The sequence below is a fragment of the Pyxicephalus adspersus genome, chromosome 4 (genome assembly GCF_032062135.1).
Source record: "Pyxicephalus adspersus chromosome 4, UCB_Pads_2.0, whole genome shotgun sequence".
NCBI lineage: Eukaryota > Metazoa > Chordata > Amphibia > Anura > Pyxicephalidae > Pyxicephalus > Pyxicephalus adspersus.
Genome location: NC_092861.1, coordinates 38,234,091 through 38,256,840, shown reverse-complemented (window position 1 = coordinate 38,256,840; position 22,750 = coordinate 38,234,091). Strand labels below are relative to the sequence as shown.

Below are 22,750 nucleotides of genomic sequence, written 5' to 3'. Positions count from 1 at the left end.
TTGTTATTAAGTTGTGGCTTTTATTTGCCTATTATCATTGTTTCTATTCTTCTTATTTAATCTCATCATGAAGTTGTAGCTTTGTATTCTGCTATGTAGGTTTCTCTCTTCCACCACCTGACACATTGGGCTATCTGTCACCCCTGAGATGATCTTTTACCAGGGTAGTGAGTGGCTTTTCAGCTAACTGGCTGCCTGGACTTCACAAATCGCTGACAAAGAACCTTTAACGTTTCATCAACGTTGTTAGGACGACAAGGAAGAATGTCTCAGATAATAACTCCCACTTCAAAGATTTCCCAGCTCAATAGAAGACGGACCATCCTTTTTATTCACCCGCATGAACTGCCACTAAAGAGAGTGAACTGTTTGGATTTTTTTTTTGGTCGTGTTTATTTTTCTCCCATTCATAAAGGTACTTGGATAAAATAAACAGGACAATTACTTGCACGATGTCGCTATTTCTAAGTCTAGCTGCGCATTGCATCAGTGAAAGGACCCAGGTGCAACCCTGGCATCCAGAGCCCATCAGCTTAGTGTACTCCAACCTAAATAGTCCTCCTCCCTACAGACTATATACTACAAGGCTGTCCCACCCACCCAATTAGGTATCCCCCCATTCTATATTGTTATTTGTTTTATATGTCCTTGTTTGCACAAATGGGGGTGCACAATAGCTCTGCTAAACCAACTAGAAAGAAAGGTTCTTTATGTTTTAGTTGTTTCATCATTTCTTGGTTATTTTAAAATTGTCAGTACACAACTTTTTTTTTTTAATTACTACCATTATTTTTATCATTCCTATATATATAGATATAAATCCATTATTTTTATCATTCCTAAATATATAGATATATATCCATTATTTTTACAATTGCTAAATATATAGATATATATGCATTATTTTTATAATTCCTGTATATATAGCTATAGATCCTTTATTTTTATCATTCCTAAATATATAGATATAGATCCATTGATTTTATCATTCCTATATATATAGATATATGTATGGATAGATAGATAGATAGATAGATAGATAGATAGATAGATAGATAGATAGATAGATAGATGGATAGATAATACAACATGTCCCTCACTCACTAACAAATTACAATAAACTTGATTTTTTGTTTATGTATAGATATAAGTTTCTGGTATGTGCTGTAGGCTGATCCGTTGTATTAAGCTAGCAGGAAAGCAAAGGTCAGTCCAAATGTATCTTAATAGACTGTGTCTTAAATGGAGTGTGCCTCCTTTGATGGCAGCTTGCTATTGCTCCTCTCATTACCATAGAGACCTTAACGTGCCATGCTGATGCACCATAAAACTCACACTTTCAACCCCAAAACCAGACCCCTTTGAACAACCCGAACTTGATTAGGCCTTTCTTCCATTCTTCTCCCTTAAAAACCATTTCCTTGCCTTTTGAAACTTGGCCATCAAATCAAAATGAATTCTCTGATCACTGAAGAAAGCACAAACAAAAGTTTCCTGACGCCTCAATTCAGGCGTCCCCTTTTCTTCCCAACATTATTATCCATTTTTATTATGATCTGGAACAAGTGCCCATTCGCGTGTTTTTTGTTTACTAGAAATTAAATGAAAATGATTTAGCTGGAGTCAAACAAAAATATATACGTGTACACACAAGAGAAAGGCTCTTTTAGACGTAAATATTATGTCCTGGATGAAAAGAGTGGAGAGACTCCAGACTTAGCCTTTCAAGAATTAAGTATGACTTGCCTATTGCCATAGAAATACTAACTTACCATGAAGATTCACCGTTCAGAAGAATACTTCTTTGTAGAGAGAGAGGCTTTGATGTCTAAAGCATAATATTCAAGCTTTCAGCTGTGACTGTCTAGATTACCTTGAGAGCAACAGGGCAGACATCTGTAACAAGGAAATGAAAAATTAAAGGTGATTAGCCTATAGAAGCAAACAGTTTGAGAAATTCACACCCCAAAGACAAGAATGGGAAGCAGATCTTATCTCTCATATGCAAAGTGCTGTGCAGATGCTCAGCATACAATTTCCATTCGTGGCATTCGTAAGGCACAATTTAGAGAGGAGGAAAAGATGAAGTTTGGAAGACTGGACCATCTTTGGACCACAGATAATTCTGCTCCTGGAGATGCTGCATCATCACTTTATAAAATTCAAGCAGCAAGCTCAAATTCTACATTTTATGGATAACTAGTGCTTTGTGAACAACCAAAAATACTAAAAAGCCAAAAAACACACACAAAAGAAATATATGAACAAACGTATTTGAGCGATCTTCTCCTAGATCACAAGGTTTCACATGTTCTAATCAGATTTTTTATTTTTTTATTATTTTATGCCCCTCTAATCTGATTATAAATTTAAAATAAATTTGAGTTTCTTAAACCAGAATAAATATTACATATTGTTTTAAAAAATACGTTATTATGGCGATATTATCCTCCTCACACCTAATGTCCTAAAGAGCAATCCCATGGATATATTGTTGTAATATTCTTCTTCACAGCATTTCCCCTTCCTAAAATAGTTGGTAACTTGGAAATACAGACAAAGCAAAGAAAAAAGGGATGAGAAATACTCCCTATGTTTGGTCAGCATAGTGCAACGTTTAATTATATCTATTATTATGAATTAGGAAAATTGCCCCAATATTAGGATTATTAGGGGAACATTAGCAATTATATTAGGAATATTAGGAGAACAATAGCAATTATATTAGGAATATTAGAAGAATATTAGAAAATATATTAGGACTATTAGGAGAATATTAGCAAGTATATTACTAATATTAGGAGAATATTAGCAAGTATATTAGGAATATTAGGAGAATATTAGCAAGTATATTAGGAATATTGACCCTTCAGTATGGGCAACATTAAAGTGACCTGTGCCCTGACGTTAAATAAATTCCATGCTCTCTTGAGTTTAAATATACATTCCCTGGAGCAAATGATGCACAAGGTTTCCTTTAGTGCTGTCAAAAGAGCTAAGCACTTGATCATGTAATTTCTGTTGAAGAGGAGGATCAGTATTTCGATTGACTTCTTCTCACCTTGAACATTGAGGTAGACTATGGCAGCATTGTCTTCAGGAAAGGCAAGTATTAACCCTTACTGTGGTCATTTTTTACACCCTCTTGCTAGAAATAGCTTTTTTTGTAGGTTCCCTTTTTTTCTCCAGCACATAATATTAGTTTGAAATTAAGAGAAAGCACCGATTCAGATTTCCTTGGTACAAAAAATGTTTATTTTACAGTACATGAAATAAGTTCTTGCAAGTCCCTCTTTTGAAAAAAAAATCAGTAACACGTCACAAACATGTCTGATAACTCTGTCTGTACAATAACATTATTTTAACATCACCGAGAACACCGCTGGCTTTAAAAAAAAAAGACAATATTAATAAAATAATTACACCTTCTATAGCACACAGTCCATGCGGCCAGGATTTGGTCCCTTTACATCCAAAAAGAAATATATACATCAGCCTGAACCCATCTGATCGCTCTGTATATACATTTGACTGACCATGACAACTAATAAAATACTTTTGTTGTTCTTTTTATACAAACCAGTAACAAAAGAATGACAATTTTATAAAAGCACTAGCACTGCAGCTAACAAAGATCTGAGAACACCCTGGGAGGGTGCCTATTAGACACGAGTGGGCGGTGTTTGGGAACCCTCAATATAATGACTTTGGCTCATTGATAGAACAAGTAATCAGATAGGGTCATTAAAACTCATTAGTGGAATTTTAGTTGTCCTCTTGCAAAGTTTAGAAGACCCTTGCACTCCTATAGCTTTGTGTTACTTCAGGTCCCATGGGCATAGATGTTAGTCACCACTCCCCATACCAGGCACTCCTCAGTCATTACAAAACACAGTATTTCTCATGTAAGCAAGTGGCACTGGGCTGAGATCAGTCCTAGTAAGTTGGCCTAGAGTCACAGTTGTTGTAGGAAGCCTTTCGATGCTCAGGTGAAGGAGTGTGGCTAGGGGGGGTAGGGATGCCACTTGTCCCTGAGCCTTGGCACACATACCATTCACTCAGGTTGGCCTGAGTGGAGGAGAGACGCTCAGGATGAGAGGAGGTGGCTGCAGGGTCCTGTCCTGAATCAGAAGAAGGGGACACCAGGGAAGGGATGGAGGATTCATAGCCTGAGCTGGGAGGTGGAGATTTGCAGTGCACTTTCATATGTTTCCTCAATGAACTGGGATGTGTGTAGGACTTGTCGCAGCCTCTGACTTTACAGTTATAGGGCTTGTCGCTGGTGTGAACATGGGAGTGCTTCTTTCTGTCACTGCTGTTGGCAAAGCGTCTGTCGCAACCTTCAAATTCACACTTGAAGGGTTTTTCACCTAAAAGACATAGCACAGCATGTAAGTATTTCAAGAACCCCAATCATTTTACAGCAGCCATTGGGAATAGTCATAATTTTACTCTTCCTTTATTCATCATAAACTCCAGCATTGTCTAGTTACAAAAATAAATAAATATGTTGGTGCAACTGTGAAACATAGTGGTGAAGGATATATTATCCTTTTGCAGAGAATTTATTAAAAAGAGGATGTATATAGGCGATTGTAGTAAATTATGTGTCCTCTCCAGCATGAACTACCACCAAAAGAATGGTATAACATTATAAATATGTTAACATTCTACATACTACATAATTTAACAGACTACACACTGCACTGAACAGTAGCAGATCATAATGCTAAGAGCAACCAATAAGAACACAATTTCTGGTTTGTTGCAAAAAGAAAAAAAACACCATTTTTTTTTCGTGGTTACATGAAAACTACCTAAATTACTCTCTGATCATAAGCAAGAACATCTAAAAGATCTGTGATCCAGCCCCCAAATCTAGTATGGTGGACTACAATGCGGAAAGACTAACCTACAGCAACTTCACACAATGTCGTTTATTTAAGTAGTGTTTTTCCAATAAAAGCTGATTTTTTATTATTATTAGAGCTAAACGTACACAGCTTTCTGAGCCATCGGCTTATCCATTATTAAAGGTTTTTGTCCACTTCCTAGAATCCAAACCCCGTCTTTAATATAGTAACTCTAATGTTCTAAAAGTTTTGATAGCACTCCTAATTTGGAATAATGATCACAATCGCATCTGTTTACAATTATCTTTTTTTAATCAATTAAAACAAAAATTTAGTAATCATGATGTACTCTGGAGGTAGGGGACATGACTGCACTATGAATTTTGGGTTCCCTAGCACTAGACCAAGTCATATTTATACCTTTTATTTTTATAGTCTTGTCATAGAAAACTTCTCTATAGGTGTCACTGAAATGACGATGTGAAACTGAAATTTTGCTATAAGCAACAATACACATTTCATTTCTGTAATCTATAATTCTTGTAATTCCATTTCACAATTCTTTTACATATAGGAAATAATTTACTAAGGACAGAACCCCTTTAAAAATAGACTTACTATTTGGGTAGCGTGAATTTTTCTTGAACCTGATTGTGATTCTGGTAACAAATACAATAAATCTGAATTCTCGTGTGTGCACGAATCCCTATTGTGATGAATTAGGCTCAATTCACAAAGCTGTAACACAAAGATAAGATCTTTATTTTAGCCATGTGACTGTATATTGGAGATCTCATTGGACGAAGGTGAAAATAACTGACATTTTTTTTAATAATAAGGATCCTTATGTGAGTGTGTTATCTGTGTGAATCGCTCCTGATACAACACACGTGGCCCAGCCTTGGCTTGTTTGTATGCAGAGGCCTGGCTTTCATGTATTTATTTTTGCTGTGTCTGGCAATGTGTAATAACTAGTAGCTTCCCCACTATTCACAATGTACATTTTGAGCTGCAGCCATTTCCCACACAACCCCAGTGCCTGGTGACAACCTCATCCCTGCACACAATGCTACAAGCCCCAGTCTACACAGCCTGGCAGGGGAAAAGCTGATCTCCATCTGCTCTGCTTAAATACCAGTCAAGCATATTATAAAATGATATCCCGGCTCTAACTTGAGAATCTCATGGGAAAATCATCCACGTTAATGTGTGAGATTGTGAAGAGTATTTTAATATCTCACCACAACAGTGTCTGCCCATAAATACCCTCATCTTATTCAACACTGCTGTCTGTGCTGGTGACATTCCACTTACCAGCAGTAAACACTGAGCTTTGCTTGTCAGCATGCTTTAATGTTCAATAGAGCTATTAAATGATAACTAATGCAGGGGAGAAAGATTGCAAGTCAAATAAGAAAACTAGAAACAATTGTCAGCTACAAATAAGCAACCAGGGACCGTGGTACTAATATAGGCAGAGATTGTGGAGGATAGCTCGGTGGTTGAGAAAGTGTTAAAAAATGGCAAATCAGTTCCTTCAACTTCAAACGTAGTGATTCAGCCCTATAATGTAGGAGAAATATATATATATATATATATATATATATATATATATAATATATCTTGGAAGTTGTAAAACATATAAGTGCATGCATACAGTATTATAACTTATACATTACTGTATGCACACACACATATATATAGTAATATCTGCATAGAGATATAAAGGATATATATAGACGAAATGTAAAGAGATTTATATTTATAAATATATGTAAATATTGCAGATATTTTTAATTGAAGCCTATTAGATTTTACCAGGCACTGTCTTCCTCCTCACCTTCTAGTTTCCTGAATCATTTGCAACAAATTAAAACACAAACTCCCTTATTTATTCCCCAGCACTTCTCAGCGCTGAAAAGAAAATGAGAGTTGTAAAGAGCCTGCAGGATTATAACACAAGCTAATTCATCACTAGAGAGATAAAACTTGCATCTGTGTATAACAATAAAGTAAAACTCCCCATATTCTGCCCCCAGAGCTTGGAGTTTGTTGCTCAGCTTTGCTTTGGAGGATGTTCTGCATGGTATACTCCAGAATAGGAGATGAGCGGAGAAAGTTTGTTTACTTAGGAGACAGCCTGTCATCAAAGGCAACATGTTCTCCAAGATGCATAGCACCTGTTCACAACTAGCAGCAAAACTGCGAATTTGTCATTTCTTATAAATGGGAAGGCAAAGCGATCAGACGAGAAAATAGAGAGGGAACACGTGGATTTGTGAAGTCAGAACAATAAAGGATTGGGTAAAGTGCTGCAAATATTATATCATGGGGTAAAAACTGTTAGAAATTTAAAATAAAAATTATATATATATATATATATATATATATTATAATATTTATTATTCTTTTACATAAATGTATATGTAATACAGACTTATGCTAATATGCTAATCATACTATAATAATATATTACACAGTTAAATAAAACCTAAAATAATATAAAGACACTCTTTAGCAAATCAATGCCCAGAAAATGTCATTTATATATCACAGTGGTAACAGACAGTTGTCAGATTGAATTACAAGTAAATATGTTCAGCTCTCACCGCCCCAGTAATCCATATTTAATAGTTTATCTTGACCATAAAATCCCATTTGTGATGCTGGTATAAATTGTGTAGTATTTTTTTTTTATTTCATAAATATTAATTAGGCTAAATGAAAGTTTACAACCACGTGTACGAATGTATTTACTCTTTTTTCTCCTAGCTTGATTCATTTCCAATCCCCAGAGCTTTAAATCAATCAGGTCACAAGATGGAAGCGGTCATAAAGCATCTCTGGGGATTATAATCAATTTATTTATATGGCCACTTAAACCGTGATGTTGTAAAAAGCGATACAATGTAGCACTAAAAGTAAAGTGAACATAATATATCAAAAAATCAAATCTGAGATTGCATGCAAAGGAGAGGCTTGTACTGACCTGTGTGAGTTCTTTTGTGGATTTTCAGGTTTTCTGACCTGGCAAAGACTTTTCCACAGCCAGGGAAGGGGCAGGGGAAGGGTTTTTCCCCAGTGTGGACTCTGATGTGGTTGACAAGTTTATATTTGGCTTTGAAAGGCTTGCCTTCTCTGGCGCACTCTTCCCAGAAACAGATGTGGTTGGATTGCTCGGGTCCCCCAACATGCTCCACAGTGACATGGGTGACCAGCTCATGCATGGTGGTAAAAGTTTTGGAGCAAAGTTTTTTGGGGAGCTGATCGTCTTCTATCCACTTACAGATGAGCTCCTGTTTGATTGCCTGCCTCATATATCGGAAGAAAGCACCTGGTCCGTGGTGAGGAGCTAGGTTCATATTCAAGTTCATGCCAGTGTAGCCTTGTAGAGATGCAGAGGAGAAAGGATCTGTCCTAGACACTGATTGAGTGAAATGATCAGACCTGCTGCTGTACATATCTCCAGGTAGCCCCAATCTTATCTGTCCGTTTAGAGGCTGGCCACCTGGGGTTGCATGGGAATGCTGCTCATGATGAGGTCCAGAAAAGTACGGATGGTTTCCAGGATCCGTGTGGTGGCCATGCTGCCCGGGGTAGCTACCTGTCGTTGAGACAAACATGCCATGGTGAGATGCTGCTGCAGAGTGCTGTTCACTCAGCCCTGGCATGACTTGAACTGTCAGATCCCTACCTATTAGAAAGTCCCTACCTGCAGGGATAGACTGAGGTGTATGGGGGATACTGGAGTAGGAGACTGAGGGAGCAGGGACAAATGCTCCTGGTGGACTGGCAGCAGCCTCAGCCTGGCCTGGCATATGATGGTGGTGCTGGTGTTGTTGGTGTTGGTGGTGGTGGTTATGGGCAGGGCTGAGTTTGAGGGCCGCTGGATGGTGCCCCATGTGTTCTGGCCGGAATGCAGGACTTGGCCCTAGGCGAGAATCAGCAGCATACTCCCCAGGGTGCACATGAGCCATTGAGTGGGAATGACCCACATACCCAGGGAAGCCTGTCATAGTCTGAGGGGGGTGGTGGTGATGATGATGATGATGATGAGCCCCTGCCAACTCTACTATTCTCAGCGCCGGGTTCCGTTTGGAGAATGCAGGGTCCATCACTGTGTTCCCCAAAGCCTCCACACTCATTGCAGCTAATTCTACAATCACCTGTCTGTGGGAAAAGAATAAAATAAAAACTTTTTTTCCCAAAAGTTTTTCAAGTTTTTTTTTCTTTTATGTCTAAGTGGAATCCCCTACGCTTGAGAAGCAGCAGCAGGAAGCATTGAGGCACTGAATAGAGATTCACAGACACTGCTACTGCCCAGAGAGCTCAACAATAACTGCTCTCTACCATTGGCTATCTCCACATGATTGACGTCACCACTGACAGGTCCTGCTGGAGACTGAATGGATTATTGGGGGGGGGGGGGGGTGCAGAATTGAGCATGCGCACAAACGCGCACCATGCCCTGTCCCCCCCTCATACAAACAACACTGTTGCCTGATGTTTTCAGACACGCTTTTTTCTCCTTTTTTTGTTATTCAAACAACGAATTTTTACAGATATAATGTCAAGAAAAATATTTCAGTAAGCGCTTAAAAATAGGTTTTGCTTACTTATATATTATTATATATATTATTATATATTACTTATATGTCAGGAGGGGATTGTGTAAATTCACTTCCCAATAGTCGAGTTGTCATTTCTTTTATACAGTAAGTAACATTTCCAAAATAATAAGGCATGCGTATATATTGAACTGTACTAATTATTGTTACTTAAAAAGGGAAATAATGTGCATGCAATTTTTAAATAATATTTTTTAATAAAAGAGGAAGAACCCTTAGTGGATGGATAAAATGGTGTTTGTGTTATCCTATGCAGCAAAATAATATTCATAAAATTAATAATATATAATGCTATCTATACATTTTACATATTTCTATTGTTTTAGTTTAATATATGTATAATAAATATTAGTATTAATACTGAACTCCTGAACTCTTATTTGTGCATTTCCATGTCATACTATTAGGATTTCTTCATTTCTAATGTGTATGTTAAAAAAATAAAGTTATAGCTGAACTTACACATTGCAGTCTTTTCACAGATCCGCGACAGCTGTCATTACTTACCTGGATTATATAATTCAGAATAAAAAATACATTTATTTATCACCCTGTCATAATTAGGGATCATCTTTACAGAATATTATAAAGATTTACACATATAAGTAAAGTCTGTGCTCAAATATATGATTCTGTACATAATACAAAACATGCTCGCCCAAAAATTGGGCACATTAGACAATCTGACTGTATTTATCAGGTATTTTCTGTATTTTTTTTTTTATTATTTTGTAAGTCCCTTTAGTCTAACTGTGAAGGAATGGAAGCACAAGCAGGTTCGCATATCTACCTAATTGTTACCACCTTACAAGTGATCAAACTAAATATACACCATCTTTATGTAATATAGCTTGTTTAGGAAAACATGCATAGTAAATGTTTGAGTTTAATTCTGCAAAAGTCTCCAATGTATTGATCTGGTCAGGAAATAGCGATGAGCGGATTCAGTATTTCTATTCTGTATTATACAAAATATATTTACACATTTGCTGTCTGAAAACTGCAATATTGATCTGCAAATATAAAAAAAATATATAGACGCATTTAGGAATTAATAATATATATATAGATTAATAATTAGGCAATAACATGATAAGTAGGGAATGTTAAAAACACGCACCTTCTTCTAGCCCAATATCAATAACTACAAAACAAAGGTCCTGTATTTCAGATTTGCCATCAGTAATATTTAAATGGCTGGAAATTGCTACTTAGTAATCACACGTCTTCAATGTAATAATGTTATTTGTGTTAACAGCTGACATGTTTCTGGATAAATTATAAATACTTAGAGAATATCACACACACAAGAAGATCCGAAACAACTTGTCCCCTTTATTGCAATGAGAATGGGAAATATAATATGTTACATTTTACATTCAATGGTGTGGATGCAACATAAAATGAATAAGCATTCATTTTATGTTGCATAGCAACATTCATTTTATGTTGAATATCATAGCATGGTAGTGATAACTTTAAAGCATAAAAATAAAGTGTAAGTCAAGTTTATAAGGGAAACTTGTAGATTCAACAGAGATCTTACCTAATTAGAATGCGGCCTGCTGCACGCCTGGAGATTTCATATATGTGTGATTCCATGAACCAGGACTTCTTCTAATCTGACTGCTCAGTGGAGACACAAAACATCTGGAGTAGTTGTCTGTTCTCTTATAGAATGTGTGTGATGATTATTACCAGCAAGAAAACAATAAAACATCATAGGAGTATATTGTAATATCAATACAAAATGAATAGATTTGGCCTTGGTTACATTTGTGCCATGTATTTCTCCATACATCTGTGATTACATTGTGTATTTATAATATATATATATATTGCACCAGTATGTGTATAAAGTATACATTACTTCAATATGTATTTCATTTATATTGCTTTGTTTACTGCACAGGTCTTCATAGTACTTTCAAAGACGGTTTAGATACTCAAGCTTGTTAATAGATGAAAGGTTGTCATAATAAATACATATCAAAAGTTTATATATGTGCGGATCTCATGCATGTATACACACTTGGCAATATAAAGTGTTCTGAATAGCAATATAACTACATGCCTTGTATTTGCAGAATTCAGTTGTGTTTGCGCTCTAATTGCGTTTGTGGCGCTAATACAGGCACAGCGAGTAGTAGGTGGGCGATCAGTGCTGCTTGTCTTGGGTTGGTGACAGATCAGCTCTCAGATTAAAGTATCTCTGTCAAATGAAGCGTCAGTCACCAGTTACTACTAAGGGCTCATTGTGGAGAGACTTGGTAGCCACCACATTGTGAAAGCATGGTATCCCTAGTAAAGGATGGTACATATCATGTAAACCCCATCAGCCAGATCAAAGTGTTCTTTTTTAATAAGATCCAATACATGTCAAACCTCATTCCAATCAAATCGTCCGTAAATGAATTCCAGATGAATATGTCATAGAGTAATGTGACAATGCAGTCAAACAGGGTCAGGGGTGGATGTTACAATGAGAGAGCCGTCAAATATTAATTCTAGGAGCTCCAAATGAATGACCAGCGAGCTGGATTAAGCACATTCTAGTGGCGGGGTGTTATGTCAATGATTTGTGTTGGTGCAAGTTAACTGGCTAACAAAGCTCAAGAAATATATGGTCCCCTCTGAGCCTCCATCAGGGCATATTTTAAACTTACCTGGGATCTTCATTATAGTTCTGAGATGTCCTAATATTTTCCTGCCTGCTAGGGGGATGCAGCAAGCCATCCTGTGTTACTCTGAGCAATGCTATAGGAGATGGTGCAGAGTCCATCCTGGAAAATTGAAACATATTTGTATGTTTTAATAAGTAATACAGCAGGTCCATTTCCTCTGACTGTTTAATAATGCTTGTTTTATTGGATCTTGATGTACTTTGCCAAATCTAAATGGTATGGCACACATTTGAAGCATGACCAGTCTCTGCATGCATATTTCCCAGAAGGATTTCTGACTATGATTTTCAATGTACTGGTCATGTTTCCACTTACTGATGGCACACAGCTAGGGATTCCTGCTCGCATTCCTTTGGATTTTGAGCTTCTCTTAGTACAAGGCTCAACTGTAAACCTGGTTACAAGGCGCACAGTCTACTTCACTTACAAGTCACTGATGTACATTACTCACACACCATAAAACACACATATTCTTCATATTAATAAATTAACTTTACTTATAGATCTGATATGGTAATGTGTTGTGTAAATGTTTGGCAAATACAAACATACCAGACACACACAAGCCAAATAATACATGCATTTTAAATTCGTATAAATTAATGTGAATTTGCACTCATATTTCTAATACAATATGACATTTTGTGAGTTAGGTAGTAAACACACTCACACACACACTAATACACACTAATACAGTGAATAGAAAGATTAGGGTCAACTAAAGACATACCCTATATATAGGTTAATTTACGCAATTTTTAGGCAATCAGTTGCGTAAAAATTCACTTTAATTACCCAAGCATGTGAAAAGTAAATTTATGTTCATAAATTTCATCTGTACATGATTAGATCATTGAAGTAAAATCTCACACAATTTAATGTAAATATTTTAAGCTTCTTTAGTAAACCAGACTAATTAAATTGCCTCATTTAGTAATATATATATATATATATATATATAATGCTACAAATGTCATTGTCTATTCTGTAAAATAGAATATAAACATTTCTCTCTGTCCATTTTTATACGCAGTTGTTATATTTGTGTTGCGTTTTAAATGGAGCATTTGTTGACAACGTGCATTTCGTGTGTTGAAGTTGCGCTGTGCTTTGTGTCCATTTTAAAACGCATCATTTGCTCTACATATGTTGGAAATATTTATCGGTGTGAATAGAGTGAGAACAGGTCATGTGCAGATAGATTTGGGAATAGAGCAAGTATGTTATTTTATTTACAGAAATTTATTGAACATTATACGATGAAGAGAAGAAAGAAAGAAAGAAAGAAAGAAAGAAAGAAAGAAAGAAAGAAAGAAAGAAAGAAAGAAAGAAAGAAAGAAAGAAAGAAAGAAAGAAAAAAGGATGCGTATTTGGGTAAGTAACATACCTAGACATATGTGCCAAGCTATCTATATATACAGTTGGACTGATGACTTGCTCTGTACTCTTTGGGAATGCTTTAGCTTCCACAGACTTCAAAAGACATCAATGCGGACTAAATGATGGCAAAACGGTTCTTATTGGGAACAACTTGCTGCTGTTGACACTTGTGGACGTGTCTCATATAACAGCACCTGGATAAACTTGTTGCAATGTTTGGTCACACAAGTCAGGTCCATATGTAAAGCAGCTCTGTGAAAGTGTGAAGTTAGCCTAATGATGGGACAAACCTTCTGTCCTATGACTGTACATGAAACATCACTCACTGTACATTGAAAAGTAATAAAAAACCAAAACGCTATCTCTCTTTTTTCCCCCCTTATGCTACTTCTCCATCCTTTGGACTCACCATGTGAACATGTGGTTGGTCTGGGGGTCAGGGGTCAAACTCTATGGCATTTCAAAAGTCGGTGACTTCAATAGATTTATCCTTCAACACTACCTAGAACCAGTAACTGCATTTCCAGCAACAGAAAATACAAATAAAAAGGAAAGGAGGGCTTATTTTCTGCCTGTCTCTTTAAAACAAAAGGCAGCAACACACACAGAAGTCTAGATTGCAAAGATCATTAACTTCCCACTTCTTGGCACTCATCATCATCTTGCTTGTGCTTTGCCCTAAAAAAAAGATTGCAAACCCAAATGTATCTGCTAATTTGGCATTATTTCGCATTAGAGCAGAGAACAATCAGATCCTCCCCCATTATGGGGAATAAAACAATCGCAGACTTAATTAAATCTGATAAGCTTCTTTACAGCTCTCCTTGCCTATACCAGTATCCGTCTAGCTGCATGTGACCTGATTGCCCTCCATAAATGCATAAATCATGTCTTGTCATGATTCTATAGGTAAAGATGGAAAAAAACACTTGTGTCAATGCATCATATACTGATTTGGGTAACCGAGTATAAACAAGTGTAGAACGTGTTAATCAGTGCGGACAATACAGCTGGTAATTAAATATAAAAGCCAATGAATTGATTCCTTCTTTTTTTTTTTTTTTTTTTGCTAGATCCTAATTTTCCATCCCCAGGCAATGCTAAGATGAGGGAACCTTTTGAAAGCTCCAGCGGAAGCTTGTTCTTCCCATTCCCACAGCCTATTGGCATGGAAATGGAGCTCCTAACCTATTCTCACCTAAGATATTCTTTTTCATACTGATTATTGCCATTACAGGCTGACACAAAAGGGTTTCTGAACGAACATTCCATGTGAAAGGCTATCTGTATTGCTGGCCCATCTACATGACAGAGGATGGAAATAGGGCTGGCCAAGGCTATGTAAAGATTTGGCCTCACCAGTGCTGGCCTCCAGCCTAGTCTTACCGTGGCTACTCCTCCACCTGTTGCCAAACGGCCCTCAGATCTTCTCAGGACTTGAGGGGTAACACCAGCACTCTTTGCTGCTCCTCCATGCTGTCATTCTTCATTTCTTCCTTTTCTGGCTTTCTGAAATCAGTTAGGGGAAATCATGATGAGGCAGAAATGAGCCGTCAGGATGATATTTTAATGGCTTATATTGTCACGTTGGTGCATGTGGCTTTGAACTAGCACAGCTCTCCTTCCCTGCAGAGAGCGCCGCAAATCCCACTTGATAACTTCTGCAACTTTTTTTTTTCTTCTGTAAGTTTAGACACTTTCCCTAAATATCCATTAACAGATCTGCATTGGAGTGGACCTTCACACCTCCCCTGATCACAGGGCAATATAGGAACACTTCTAGAGCTGATAAATGTGTTTACTTCTTCTTGTCTGGTAATGTGTGCTATATGTGTGTGTGGACTGATATATGCATGAATAATATATATATACATATCTATACAGTATAGAGACATCAGTGTGTTTATTAGGGGCATTATATATATATATGCAATATATATATATATATATTTAAATATGTATAAAGTGATTACTCACAAATGCATGTAAGTAACTGTTTGAATATGTATACATATATGTATGTGTAATACGAGTATTTAATTTAATACTAATTTGTGCATATATATATATATATATATATATATTAATATATGTTTTTATATATTTATATATATATATGTGTGTATTGGTCATTAGGAATTCTGAATATGTAAGAATATGTATGTATGGAGTATAGACGTTTTGTGTATATGATAATAAACCACATATGAGTATATAAACCTCTGCGTAAAATTTAGACATCTACACTTGTCTTTCTGTATATATATATATATATTTACATATAAATTTATTGGGGAGGGCATGGCACCCTGTTTCCATTGTCCAGCCATTGTAATACTTGTAATAAGATGCGATATGCACATGGTGTATATCGTTCTCTATCCCGGTATGACTATGGCAGGCAGAATATTCAATGAGTAGGAATGCAGATCCACCGCCCTGGAATGTGGCTTCTCATCACTTGGTTTTATGAATAGGATATGTTAAGTGAGACCATTTCTATTTTAATTAAAGTGCTACCTGCCCTGCACTGTTTACAAAGTATTCCTTTTGAAAAGACGGCCTAAAGTTTCTTTGTCATTGAGGAGTGAGAGTTTGGAGTTTAGATTCTGCTGCTTGCAAGGATTCATTGAGGCAGCTAACAAAGGCTAAATGGAATGATTCCGATCCTGCTTCAGCTTTTTTGGGGCTTCTATTACTAGAAAATAATTACAGCTAATGAATATGCAAAGGAGAGTAGAATGGACGAGTAAATAAAAAGCCAGGGACATTCTGCAATATCCACTAAAAAGTAGGGACACTGTGCAATGGTCAGGCTATAGCTTTCAGTAATATCCAGAATAAAACTATTGCAAGGGACAATCTTCATTTTTTTAGAATAAAAAGTTTTGCCAGGGGCATTCTGTTATGGTCAAATAAAAGTACTACAAGGCGCACTCTAGTTAAATTAAAACTACTGCAAGGGGAATTCTGCAAGATACAAAGTACTACCAGTGACATTCTGCTATTATTTAAACACAAAGGCACGACAGGGATATTTTACTATATTCAGATAACAAGTCATGTCAGGGGCACTCTGTAAGATTCAGATATAAAAGTAGTGCCAGTGTCAATGAGATAAAAAAAAGTCTGCTAGGTGCCTTGGAAGCAAAGGGAAGCCTATGGAATCATCCAATCTACTCTGTAGCCTAGTCTGATGCAAAGTCACATATTCACACCACTGAAATAAAGAAAGCACTTTAATATATGGTCATGGCTGCTTTTGTACACAAGACAAAAAGAATATATGGTCATAGACAGGTTAATCGAGCTTTGCTGCAAGAAAACAAGCAAGTGTTGTATGTTTGCACTGAATGCAAAGGTCTGCATTTTCCTGAGCAAATCAAAGGCAGTGTTAGTTCTTTTCCTGCTCACTCATCTGAAGGTAAGTACATTTTCTCTGGCGATCAAAAGCCTGGTCACTAACAAAGGCAGCCAATGCTGTTTCCACCGTCCTGGTGTGGCTAGTTGGGAAATTTCAATAATTCTGACAAGGGTGACTGATTTGTGAACTACACAAAAAAAAAGGTTTTAATGTCAGAAAGTTTACACTGCTCCATTTCTAAGCCATTTGAGGATGAAGACAAAAAATAAATAAATCCAGACACACATCAAATAAAATATTAACACCAAATAAACCGACAGGAAAAAAAAAAAAAATAAAAAAACACAAAATAAAAAAAAGATTCTCACCCACCTGTGTTGTGATGGGTACAGAATACAAGGACTGAAAAATGGCAAGACATAGAAATGATATCCAGAAAATTCACCTCCCTGGAAATTGTGAGCATACTGATGGACTCGTATGGAGGTTGGGAAGGTGAGAAGGAATCTCAGGACAGGAGGCAATGTGCAGGGATATTGTGAAAGTTAAAGGGAGTGTAAGACTAGGATGAAAGAAGCAAGAATAAGATGTGAAGAAATGAAGTAAAGGGGGTCTTGGAAGATTTTTTTCCCTCCTGTAGAATTTGGGCAGGGAGGGAAAAAAAAGTTGCTACTCCTAAAAACATTGTTTGTCATAAGCAGTGTCAGCCTCCCTTACAATACCTGGGATTGATGAGTGGGGGCAGCCAATCAGGAGGCGTATGGGACTCTGGGAGTCCTTAGTTGGAGAGGCAGGGGTAAAGGGGGAGAGGCCCGGGACCAATGGGCGCTGACGTCCATCCGCACGTGACTCCGCCCCCTCCTCCCATTCATCAAGGGGGGAACGAGTCGTCCTTTCAATTCATTTATCTGCAGGAATGATTGCCGCTATCAGTCTCCAGCTCAACGCCCGGCTGAGGAGGTGAAAGTTTCTCCCCAGGAAGATAAACCGCAAAAACACAATATTGTGCATGATTTGCAGAAAAAAAAGGAGTGTTGTGGAAAGAAGTGCAAGAAAATTATCTTTTTGCAGAATACCATTCCCATGCAAGAAGCCTGCGACAAGTCGTGCTGCAATCGCTGAGATCTGATCGTCCATGTGAAGAAGGAGTGCGATATAGATCGGTCTCCTCCTGTGTGGAGTTCTTTTCTCCCGGTGTATTTGTTGTGTGATCGCCATGCTGCTGGACGCGGGGCCCCAATACCCAGCCATAGGAGTCACCACCTTCGGCTCCTCCAGGCATCACTCCTCTGGAGATGTGACGGATCGCGAGGTGGGTTTAGGGATCAACCCGTTTGCCGACGGCATGGGCGCCTTCAAGATCAACCCCAGTAGCCACGACCTGGCCTCGGGCCAGACTGCGTTCACTTCTCAGGCTCCGGGCTATGCCGCGGCAGCTTTGGGGCACCATCACCACCCTGGCCATGTCAGCTCTTACTCCAGCGCAGCCTTCAACTCCACCAGGGACTTTCTATTCCGAAATCGGGGCTTTGGGGAAGCGGCCAGCGCCCAGCACAGCTTGTTTGCCTCGGCAGGGGGCTTCGGCGGACCGCACGGACACACGGATGCCGCAGGTCACCTGATCTTCCCGGGGCTGCACGATCAGACCGCCGGACACGGCTCCCCCAACGTGGTGAACGGGCAGATGAGGCTTGGCTTCTCTGGAGACATGTATGGCCGACCAGATCAGTATGGACAAGTCACCAGCCCCAGGTCTGAGCACTATGCCTCCACCCAACTCCATGGCTATGGCCCTATGAACATGAATATGGCTGCCCACCATGGAGCAGGGGCCTTCTTCCGTTACATGAGGCAGCCCATCAAGCAAGAACTCATCTGTAAGTGGATTGAACCGGAGCAGTTGTCAAACCCCAAAAAGTCCTGCAACAAAACTTTCAGCACCATGCATGAGCTGGTCACCCATGTCACTGTGGAGCATGTTGGGGGACCCGAGCAATCCAACCACATCTGTTTCTGGGAAGAGTGCGCCAGAGAAGGCAAGCCTTTCAAAGCCAAATATAAACTTGTCAACCACATCAGAGTCCACACTGGGGAAAAACCCTTCCCCTGCCCCTTCCCTGGCTGTGGAAAAGTCTTTGCCAGGTCAGAAAACCTGAAAATCCACAAAAGAACTCACACAGGTACCATTTTTTATTTCCATCATAACTCTGATTTATTTATAAAAATCTCCTTCATCATTATTTATTTTGTCTTGTAAATAATTGCAACGTTTTATAATTAAATAAGAAATAATTATTGTATTCTCCCCCAAAATTGTGCATTTTTGTTATTTTGCATGTTGGGTAATGAATATCATCTAGCACAATTTTTAAAACCTTATTATTTTGTAAAATAAAATTAAATACTTGGATCTAGCTTCTTAGAAATATTTTCAGTTTCTCACCGTGATTTAATTTATTTATGATCTTCTGGCAGAAAAAAAAAGAAAAACTTGTCTGCTTGTCAGATCTGGGCTGGATAACTCTAATTGTATTACCGCGGAAATTGTGCTAAATATTCAATTATCCAATTTTCACTCGGAATTGACAAATATTTGTTAAAAAATCGAGTTAGAGAATCGTGCCATCAATCAAAGCAATGCTACCGAAGTCTGGGGGAAATCTGGGGGTTTGACAGTGTGGGCTCATGGTTGTGTTATTGTTTGTGTGTATGGAAGGGAGGGGGGTAGTTGTGTGTTTGTTTTTTTAAAGTATTTTTTATATTTCTTTTTTTTAATATAAATTTAAATCAAACGCAACAGAAGTATAAATAATTCTATATATCCTATACATTTGTATCCACGTCCAATCCTGAAATAATTGTAGCAAATTGTGTATTTTTGCTATATAAGGATTCATAAACATAACTATTATTTTAAGCTAAAATGTTTAGTAAAATAAATAAATGTTTTTTTTTTATTTTTCGGAAATGAAAAAAAAAATTGGATATTCTTGGGGCTTTATGTTGGCAATTTTTTTTTACGCAGACACAGATTGTGATGTATGTTTCTTTTTTTACTTTGTTTTTTGCAATAGGTGAGAAGCCCTTTAAGTGTGAATTTGAAGGCTGTGACAGACGATTTGCAAATAGCAGCGACCGTAAAAAACACATGCACGTCCACACTTCAGACAAGCCATATCTGTGTAAAATGTGTGACAAGTCGTACACCCACCCGAGCTCCCTCAGAAAACACATGAAGGTAACTAAAGTATTTCTTGTCCCTGCTATACATTATATGCTATAGATAGAGAGCCCCTTTCCATAGAGATCCTTGTGAAGTCATTGTGCCTAATGTTTTCTATCAGGGGATCACTCCCAAAGCTGCTTTATTACATCTGCCTGTCAAGCAGCACATCCCAAACAATGTTTCAGTTTAGCTAGCAAAGTGTTCCATTCTCAAATACAATTTGGGCTTGTTTATTTTACTCCTCAAGCTGCAGGGAGAGTTTGGCTTGGAGTTCACACTGTCCAGGTTTTGGATGAAGCCTCCTTTTGTGTAAAAAAAGAAAGAAAGAAAAGCTTTCTGATATGACAGACCGTCTCCAATCTCTTGTATTCTATTGTGATATACTGCAATAAAAGATAGGATCCATAGATCCCATCAGATCTCTCATTTTTGTTAGGATGATAACAGATCCATGGGGATCTGGTTGTTTGCTGCATGTCTGATTTTTTTTTTATTTTTTATTATTTATTTTTTTTTAATCTATAGGTCCACGAATCATCTTCCCAGGGGTCCCAACCTTCTCCAGCAGCCAGCTCAGGCTATGAATCTTCAACGCCCCCAACAATCGTGTCTCCTACTTCAGAAAACCAGACCACAAGTTCCTTATCCCCTTCCTCCTCAGCAGTACATCACACGTCCAGTCACAGCACGCTCTCATCAAATTTTAACGAATGGTACGTTTAAACACATATTTAAAAAAAAAGACTTCCAGAGATTAATGAACACTTCGAATCTAATCCTAAAGCTGCCGGGACGGAATAACAATGAAGAATGAGACCCTTTTTTGCTATTTTCTTCAGGCTTGGTAGAAAAAAAAAATATAAGGGGATTGTAGAGTGCATGAGAAGAGTTTGCCAGGCCAAATGCCAACCGTGTAGGGTTTAATGAACCACTAATTAGAGGTCTCAATCTGCATGTCTTTTCAGGCGGCCTTTTTTGTTTTTTTTTTGTAAATACAGAAGTATTAGTTGAAAAAAATGTACTGTTGATTTTGTAAATAGCTATATTACAAGTGAAAAGGGGTATGTGGAATTGTGATCACTGCATATATGTGTTTTTTTGGGGTGGGATGCAGAGGGAAAAGAAGCAAGCTCTTTTTTTCTCCCCATGGATGGCAAGAATGTTCTAGTAAATGTGTACCCAAATGTGAATTACATTGTACCCTTCCAGTCTAAGCGTCCACATAACAGACTATTTACTGGTTTCAGTGTGCTTTTTTTCTGTATAAAGTGCAAGCTCTTCGTCCCAAAGTCCAGTCCGGTTTTTTAGTGCAGTGATATCTTGTTACACGTCATGTCAATTAATTGGTACAGTGCAAGCCTGGATCTTTATGTGTCAATCTGTTACATTTTGTTTATGTAAAGTGATATTAAAATATAAAAAAAAAAATCTATAACTGTCCATTGCTTTTGGCATAAAAGTGACATCCTGATGTATGTAGCATTTATCATTTTCGTATTTATACGCATGAAAAAAAAGCCCCGCTTTTTACATGGTGACAGAATATTCAATATTTATGGCTAGATTCATTCGTATGTCAAATTTTAGTACAAGAAGCTGTTTTCCTAATATTTCCTACATGATTAAAGACCATGAAAATCTCAGTGTATTGTGCTAGGAATCCTTATTTACAAACGACCCCTCCCTTTCATTTCAACTTTAGATTGCTAGCTATAAGTACTAGAGAAGTATTTTATCTATTTATTATTATTTTATTTTGTTTTTGCATTTTTCTATATGTAGATTTATTAACAATTCCCTGTTGAGGTCACTATAGTGGGTAAATAGCATTTATAATGTTTTTTTATGTTTATTCTCAGCCGCATTGCATTATGTCATGGCTTTTCTGTATTATAATCAGGTATAAAATTCAAAGAAAACCTTTTTATAGTAAACCAATTCACCTGTATATTTTAAGACAGTTGTAAATAAATAATATTATTATTCATTTAAATTGCGATGTAATTTATAGCAATGGTGATACAAATGTAACCTTGTTTCCTTTCCACAAAGTTGTGTGATTATTATATTTTACCACCAACCCCAATGCTCCCTTTAACCTATTTTCAATGCACTTTATTGCACATTAAAGCTAGTTCAGGTTTAGTTCAAGTCCAACACCTCCCCCCTTTTTTATAAACTGCCTTAAGTGCTGATTTTTATCTATATCAATTACTCGGGATGCTGTTATCATTACAGAGCTCCCCCTGCTTATTAACATTTCCCTCCAAAAAAAAAAATTATAAAAAAATCAAGGCACAATAATTGTATGTAACTTGATTATCTATGTCTTTTATTTATTCTTAATTTACTTAACAAATTCGTTCCATTGACTGGCGATGATACAGTACATTTGGAAATGAGGAGGCAATATAAAAAATGTAAATGGCTTGTGGTTAATGAGTGTTTCAGAAGCCTTTTTCTGGAAATCAGATGTCTTTGTTGTAGTTTGATAGATATTTTTGGATGCTATGTACTAACTTAGCCAGGCTTGCTGGGAAGAGGTGCCTATTGTTCCTGATTTGTAGACAGTACTGTTGCCCTATTGAATAGACATTGACACCTACTCATCATGT

At 37.4% G+C, this 22,750-nt stretch overlaps 2 protein-coding genes across 3 annotated transcripts; one reads left to right on the top strand and one right to left on the bottom strand.

The window, feature by feature from the left end:
- Positions 1-3,242: 3,242 nt before the first annotated feature.
- LOC140328368 (zinc finger protein ZIC 4-like) lies at positions 3,243-17,636 on the bottom strand. 2 transcript variants are annotated; one of them, XM_072407903.1, is made up of 5 exons: positions 17,282-17,636; positions 14,932-15,054; positions 12,148-12,264; positions 7,843-11,107; positions 3,243-4,370 (listed from the first exon to the last, which is right to left on the bottom strand). In XM_072407903.1, the coding sequence occupies exons 4-5, from the start codon at positions 8,996-8,998 to the stop codon at positions 3,937-3,939; spliced, it is 1,590 nt and encodes a 529-aa protein (XP_072264004.1). In that variant the 5' UTR covers positions 8,999-11,107; positions 12,148-12,264; positions 14,932-15,054; positions 17,282-17,636; the 3' UTR covers positions 3,243-3,936. The 2 variants fall into 2 exon arrangements, with proteins under 2 accessions (XP_072264004.1, XP_072264005.1); XM_072407904.1 differs by lacking the exon at positions 14,932-15,054 and having other exon boundaries at positions 7,843-12,264.
- Positions 17,637-17,830: 194 nt separating this feature from the next.
- ZIC1 (Zic family member 1) lies at positions 17,831-21,778 on the top strand. The gene is made up of 3 exons (XM_072407902.1): positions 17,831-19,089; positions 19,984-20,147; positions 20,661-21,778. Exons 1-3 carry the CDS (start codon positions 18,126-18,128, stop codon positions 20,856-20,858), a joined length of 1,326 nt encoding a protein of 441 aa, XP_072264003.1. The 5' UTR covers positions 17,831-18,125; the 3' UTR covers positions 20,859-21,778.
- The last annotated feature ends 972 nt before the right edge of the window (positions 21,779-22,750 follow it).

Bases quoted from the DNA above. Each gene is read 5' to 3' on its own strand.
- LOC140328368 (XM_072407903.1), bottom strand. From the start codon at position 8,998: ATGAGTGTGGAGGCTTTGGGGAACACAGTGATGGACCCTGCATTCTCC. The intron at 4,371-7,842 runs GTCAGTACAAGC...TATGTCTTTTAG, and splicing joins CCACAAAAGAACTCACACAG to GTGAAAAACCCTTCAAGTGT.
- ZIC1 (XM_072407902.1), top strand. From the start codon at position 18,126: ATGCTGCTGGACGCGGGGCCCCAATACCCAGCCATAGGAGTCACCACC. The intron at 19,090-19,983 runs GTACCATTTTTT...TTTTTGCAATAG, and splicing joins CCACAAAAGAACTCACACAG to GTGAGAAGCCCTTTAAGTGT. The intron at 20,148-20,660 runs GTAACTAAAGTA...TTTAATCTATAG, and splicing joins CCCTCAGAAAACACATGAAG to GTCCACGAATCATCTTCCCA.